The sequence below is a fragment of the Agrilus planipennis genome, unplaced genomic scaffold (assembly GCF_000699045.2).
Source record: "Agrilus planipennis isolate EAB-ADULT unplaced genomic scaffold, Apla_2.0 scaffold62, whole genome shotgun sequence".
NCBI classification, from domain to species: Eukaryota; Metazoa; Arthropoda; class Insecta; order Coleoptera; family Buprestidae; genus Agrilus; species Agrilus planipennis.
In genome coordinates, this window is record NW_020438875.1 from 1,247,433 (window position 1) to 1,254,684 (window position 7,252).

The 7,252-nt window shown below is 32.4% G+C and overlaps 1 protein-coding gene across 1 annotated transcript; it reads right to left on the reverse strand.

Moving 5' to 3' along the window:
- Positions 1 to 2,281: 2,281 nt before the first annotated feature.
- On the reverse strand, positions 2,282 to 3,560 carry LOC108734500. Its single transcript, XM_018466088.1, has 2 exons — positions 3,398 to 3,560; positions 2,282 to 2,529 (listed from the first exon to the last, which is right to left on the reverse strand). The coding sequence occupies exons 1-2, from the start codon at positions 3,558 to 3,560 to the stop codon at positions 2,282 to 2,284; spliced, it is 411 nt and encodes a 136-aa protein (XP_018321590.1).
- Positions 3,561 to 7,252: the final 3,692 nt, after the last annotated feature.

The window sequence follows — 7,252 nt, forward strand, 5'->3', positions numbered from 1 at the left end:
CGACAGTCAGCACCAATATTATATTATATAAAGTTCCATCCCTCTCAGCCTTCTGCTGTTTTTAACCACCTGCAGCTTTTGTTTACACTTTTCTATTTCTGTACCATATACTATTTTCTAATTTTCTACACTTTATTTATTTCTACCTTCAGCCTCATATTCTCTTTTATAAATCTTTCCCATTTTCCTCTTCTCTTTGTGCTCCTCCAACTCTGTTCCAAAAAACATCAGGTTTTGTTTTTTTTTCTTACCTTCTTTTCTTTTCCAGTTCTTTTTACAATTTCTCTATTCTTTTCTTCTATTTCCCTATATGGTTCCCTACATATTTTTTCTCCAGTTCCTCTACTGCCACTTCGTTTACCTCTGCTTTTAAGTTATTTATTTACTCTTCGAACCATTCATTACGTCATTCTTCATTATGTTCATCTCTTCTTTTTTCCAGTTCCTGTAAGTTTCCATTTGTCTCCTTCTCCAGTGTTTTCATTTTTGCGTTTATACTTTTATATTCTTCATGAATTTCTTCTAGTTTCTGTTCCAAGCCTTTCAATTTTGCGTTTCCTTTGATTCCCTTTTTTTTATTTTTTTCCCATTTTCTTTCTATTTATACTGATTCTCTTCCTTTATTTCTTTTAGTAATTTCCTTAATACATTAATTTTTTTATACTTCAACAGGTTATCCTATTTCTTCGTCTGCATTTAAACTATTGTTTTACATCAGTGTACCACCGTTTGTATCTATCTACCGTTTATACCATACTCTTTAAACCTTTTCTTATTTTCCACTGTCTTAATTATAGACCAACCCACTGAAGGCCAAGCAGCAAATATAATTCCCATACTTGAGTATTTGGTTTTTTGAAACTCCAAAATTTACTTAAATCCTTTATAAACCCTTCCACTAATAGACCTTTTGATTATAACACCAATTCTGTTTTAAGTACCACATCAATTACCTCTTTTCACTAGAAGCAAAAAGTACTATTAACTGAATCTTAACTCGGTGCTCCTTTGTCACATCTTGTAGGACCAAGCGACCAATCTTAAAAAAACTGGGATTGACCAGTCATTCCATGGAACACTTACATTTCAGCCTTTCTTTATATGCAATATAAAATAGTTCAACTCAAAACGGTAGCATAACAAAAAGAAAAAGGGGAAAGTTGTCAGTGAAAGCACTAAGAGGAATTGCGTATATGTATAAAAGGGTGTAGAAAATGATCTTGATAAAAGCAAGGAGACATACATTACATGAAAGTGTGCTTTTTTTATGGCGAAAAAGTAAGATCCTGACTGATTGATTGATTGGAATGAGATGATTTAAAAACTGGAAAGGAAAACTTCAATAGAAGTTGCTATAGAAAGTTGCAATAACGCATACATATGCGATTATATGTACATATATAAATAGCGTTCTTTTTTATCTCGAAGTAAATTTATGCACCTTAAGGAAAGTTTTACGATTATTTTCGCAAAAAGGTAGGTATTTACTTGTAGAGAAACTGTTCTCAATAAAAATCTATAAATAACAACTTTTATTGAACTAGATAAATACAAATGACGTATGTCACATAACTGCTATTTTCTATGTCATGCTAAACCCAACCCAAGTATAGATTCCAAAAACAAGTAGGTTCAAGTATACGGATTTCGTGCACTTGAATTTGAGTTCTATCGAGGACACATTATCATAATGGGTAAACGTAAAGAATTATTTTTACTATACGTATATTGGCGGCACTAATTTATAAACGGTATTTGCTCTTACTTTCTGTATGATTTATTTGATTCTATCTCGTACGTGCATATTGCATATAACGGGAAATTTTCTTAGGCAAACAAGTGGACTCACCGGATGAGCTTTAACCATTGTGTACAGACGTATTGGCCTGTTAACATAGTTATGCTCTTACATCTGGCTGACGATGAGTAATAGATTTTTTTAATACCCAGTGCGTTCCATATAAGTAATTAAGGAATAGATTATTGAGCAATTTCATTATGAGAAGACCGTCTGACGATGGTAATTTATTCCGCAAAAGAATCAAAAACGAATATTGTGCATTAATTTTAATAATTACTTCATTTGCAAATAAAATACAAATACACATTTAGAGAAGTTGATATCTCCTAAAAGTGAAATGAGAAATAAGTATACGAATTTTAGTAATGTATTTATTAAAACGTATTNTTAAATATTAAACGAGGTGTAAGTCTGGACGTATTATGTGTATAAAGTATTGACTACTTCAAATGTTTTCGATCTGGTAGGTCCTAATTCAGTTCAGGAGTAGATATCATCCTTTCCTGATGCTTTAAGTCCCAGTGCAGCGGCGAATAGGGCAAAGAAAAATCCTGCTAATCCTGTGGATCCAACCAGTAAAATTAAACCTCCCACAAACAGTGGTATTAGGGCTACAAATTTTAACTTGTATGCCATAATGAGTGGCAGAATATACTTTTCGAAACGTTTTTTTAGTTTTTTGCGTCTACTCCTGGAATAACCATCAGTGTTTTCGGAAGATTTAAAATCTGAAAAGGAATATTCAATCTTCAGTTTTGCAATGACAGATACTTACCAATAATTTTTTAACAACGTTATAAAAATTCATCGATTCTATAAAAAGTTGGACATTTAACAATTTGTAGGCAAAATTGCACAGGATCATGTTAAGAAGTGGAAAAGTATATTTATATTCTGATATACATCTTATTAAAATCACAAATCACTAATTATTATTGAAGACGCTCAATGTTAGGTTTACAGACTCCAATTTGTACTTAATGAAAACACATTGAGTTTACTACAGCTTTATTTTCCCCATTATTTTTTCCGTAGGTTGAATATTTTATGGAAATGGAAGCAAAATTAAAATTTTCATTTTTGAGAAGAAGTAAATGGTCTTCAGAATTGTGGTTAGATTTTTGCAAATAGTGTACTTTAAAAATGTGTAATAAGGACAAATATCGAAAAATATGCAGTTTGTGAGTTGTAGATTCAACTACTACTTTAGTATTAACAACATCAAAAAGTCAGAACTATATCTCATTTAATGATTTTAGTTTTTTTTATGTACAATTCCAGTTTCCTATATAACAATTAGAAATGTTAAATATTTACAAGATGAAGTAATCCTGTAAAGTTTGAGGTATGAAATCTTAAAGTAGTATGATAAATGTCGGTAGTGAGGATATATTTAGTGGTTTTTTATTTATAAAGTAAATGTGAATAACATTAGAGTTCATTCGATTGCAATTTTTGCTAAAAATGAGATAACCGTAAGAACGCTAACCCAGTTTTCATATAATTAATCTTATACATACACACAGTTATTTTATAACATTATCTGATCAAACTATTACAATATTTGTCGGAAATGATTTGAATGGAGGTACATACCCTCAGTTAAGGATAATTTTCCTGTCGTGATTATATCCGACAGCGAATTAGTTTTATCACGAACTTCTTTATTTTCCATAACGGCACCAACACTGTCACAATAAGCACCGTCTAGAAAAATATACACTACCATTAAGTATAAAAGGAAATATTGGATAACCATGTTCAAAGAACACTTTATATCATGTCACCTCTACAACAAAGCAGACTAGAGCATGGAGTGTTGTTACACATCACGACATTCAATAATAATTTGCCAGATATAAATAAATCAAATGGTTTCTGTTTTACGGTTGTATGTCATAGTAATCCCCCCTTTACCGCAATATCATGATTATAATGTTTGTTATTAAATATTTCCGCGTGAATTATTTAGTGTGCACCTACATTTAACTAACCGTACACTAGGTACAGTAGCCAATCCATGACCGTCGTAAAACTGAAACATGAATAAATCAAAATAATTTTTTCTTCCATTTGTAAATAAAGATAAGGTAATTATAAATTGTAAAATATTTCTATTTGAAAGTCTAATCCATAAGAAAATTGGTTTGCATAATTAATTAATTACCTGTAGTGTACTTACATATTGACCACTACATGGTACATGTCCAGTAGAACGTGATTAATTATGGAATTCTGGGTGTGAAAAATTAAAAATGGAATTATATAATAATTTTTCATCGAAGTCTCATGCATTGGTACAGCCACAAAATACATATACCCATATACAGATATGTAGATAAGTATCTGTAGTAGGTTTATTAAGAGATTGCAGAACTCTCTCTGGGACATTTTGTCCATTATAATTGTCGGAGAGCAACTTTGTTATTATCTACATATTACATGTAAAGGGTATTAATCTATAAGAACTGTTAATAATGACTACCGCCTGCTAGGATGCATACAATTTTCTTCTCATGCATTGACTGCCGAACTCTTTCGAAAGCAATAAGTTTGTTATTGAATTACATTTTCGTTTCCAAGTATTAATAGACTAAATTAAGAACTGCTTTACAAAGACTTAACTATGAAAAAGTTAATAATTACATCGCCCTTATTTATACTACTATGTACGACAAAGATAAGAAAGATGGACAAGTAGGATAAGTGGAATGCGCATTGACATTATGACTATAATGCTGATTTCGTTTATATGGACGTATAAGATACTAGTTTGTTGTTATTTGTGTAAATATAACCTAAAAACCTGTTACATCACTCTTGCTCTTGGACCAGCAACGGGCAGGAGAGACTGACCTAGTTTTTATTGTTTTCACAACCAAGAAAGCAAGCGATTAACGCTAGAAAAATTTGGAAAGACCAGAGTCTTTTCTCAGGGGTTAATCGCGAATATCCGGCAACAAAAAAAAACAAAGAGCGGCGAAAATAAAGCTCTACATTTGTTGATAAATGCAAAGGATTAGAAATAGGATGGAAAAAAATGCAATAGCAATAACTCATGTAGGAAATACCGGTATTGACGGCAGGCGCAAAGCTATACCGTAAAGGAAAGCCAAGCTTGTCCATACTGGACCAATATTCAGTCAATCTTCAAACGTCAAAGTTCAAGACATTAACGTTTCACCAAATTTGATCGAGTAGGGGACCAATGCTCAGCTAATGTTTAACTGCCAAAGTCCGATGCGTTAACATTTCAATAGTAGGCAACTAAATAATGAACTTGAACCAAGTTCGAAATATCGAGGTTATAAAACATTGAGCAATATTTAACAGAAAATCGTATTAAAATAATTTTTGATAAAAGAAAATTGTACTCTCGAAGAAGAAAATAGAGGTGAAGTATTTCATTATCTAACATCATTATAAATGTTCATGTCATGAAAATCAATAATTTTGAAAAAATTGACATCGCAGAACGTTTTAAACATTAAAAACAAATGAAAAAATATTGGTCATTAGTACAAACACTGGTTGACCAGTTGTGGACCAACCTTGCCAACCAGACTTTGACCGATGCCAGAAACTAGGTGTTTACCATTCCTGGATCAAATATTGGAAAATCTTTGGTTAAGTTCGGGACAAATTGGATTCATGCATGGGAAGACATGCTTTATACTAATATGTTAAAGTAATGTAAAAGCCTCTAATTAACCTTTCGCATTTTTTACATATTTGTATTTCTACAAATAAAGGAACTATTACTGTTTTGCAAAAGGTGGCCCATTGGTGATTTTCAAAAGATGCCCAGCCGTCCGTACGACTGGGTAGGGTTGGATTCACTCCAAGAAGCGTCTACCAACTAAAACCCTTCTACCTCAACATAAACTAAAAATTTAAAGTAATAACAGAGATTAAGTATTTGAGTTCCATTTTAGAAAGTGATGAAAACGAATTTCTACTATTTTTGTATTGTATTAAGTATTAAACTAACCCTATTTTTCATCTGCAATTAAATAAGCTCGGACCACGGCTTCTGTGTTTGGGGTTTTTAAGACTTATTCCGCTATTGTCTGCAATTAATACAAAAATTAAAAAAGTGTGCCTGTTTTTAAATCTACTTCTAAAGTACACGTTAAAAATTCCAACTGATGGAAGTACCTTTTTCCTGGCACGCTACTGGGCTTAAAAGTAAATACAAGTAAGGAACCGTGAACATACAATATAACTTTCTGCGGTTCAGTGAGAGGAAAAATCGTCTAGCGTTACACGACAAGTTATAAGATGTTGTACTTTATAATTAAAAGACCGGCAGTTCACTACTGAGAGGTTCCGATTTTTGATCGTTCAAAATATAGGACTACGATAAATGGCGCGTTTAATTTTTTACGATGTTGGATCCCATAAAATTACCATTTCGTAAATGGATAAATCGTGAGAACTATTGCGCTTGAACTCAAAGATTAATAAAGGCTCTTATTCTATAAAACAATATTGTGCACGTTGTGATTAACCTAGATTAAATTAGAAAATTAATAGTAGGAATCCTTAAGTATGTTTCAAACATTTTGTAACGGAAATTATTAGAACCTTCTTCCGTGATGGTGTCTAGATATTGTACTGTAAAAACACGAATAGCGGTAAATTTTCCGGATTTAAGGATTTCTATAAAATGAGACGATTTGTTGGATTGCTATATACCATTAGAGTTTGACAGATGCTACGTTTTATCGATGTCGACTAGTATTAAAGGTCCATTTTAAGGATAAAGCAATATAATACATTTAATTAATCGAAGCTACTAAGGGGTAATACTTTTTATTATTAATTTGATAATATACTGACGTGTCGCCTTTTATGATTTTCGAGCTTTATTATGGTAGTTATCTAATCCGTTGGTAGTATTGACGATTAATTTTTCGAACTAACTTTGTCGACTATAGCCAGTGCCGGCTGTCATTTTGTCGCTTGTTATATCTCTCACTAAATAATGTAGAACGAAATGGGACTCCTATTAGGCTCTCTGCAATTTACATACTTTCCTTCTTTACATTTTACATACTCATAAGTTCTCAAACAAATTAAAAAACTTTTTTAGAAAACCTGTACGTTACCATCATCGGTCGTCAGTCCTAAGACTGGTTGGACACGCACCTCCACTCTTTCCTATCCTCAGCTAATCTTTGCCTTTTCTTAAAACTAGAACGACCTTAACTATTTGGAAACAGTAATCAAATCTAGGTCTACCTCTACCCCCTCCTAATTCCCTGATATTTTTCTAACTAGACCTTCATACCTGAGACCATTGCTTAGCATTCGGGAGGACGCCGGTTCGACTCCGGGTCCGTCTGCCTTGGTCCAAGTTTTTCTGTGGTTTCCTTGGATCACTTAGGCAAATGCTGAGGCAGTAATATTCCACAGATAATCTTTCATTCTCTTCTGTCTTCATTTCGT

Excerpts from the sequence above, each read along its gene's own strand:
- LOC108734500 (XM_018466088.1), bottom strand. The coding sequence starts at position 3,560 with ATGGTTATCCAATATTTCCTTTTATACTTAATGGTAGTGTATATTTTT. Across the intron at positions 2,530-3,397 it reads AAAATTATCCTTAACTGAGG|ATTTTAAATCTTCCGAAAAC; the intron begins GTATGTACCTCC and ends ATTCCTTTTCAG.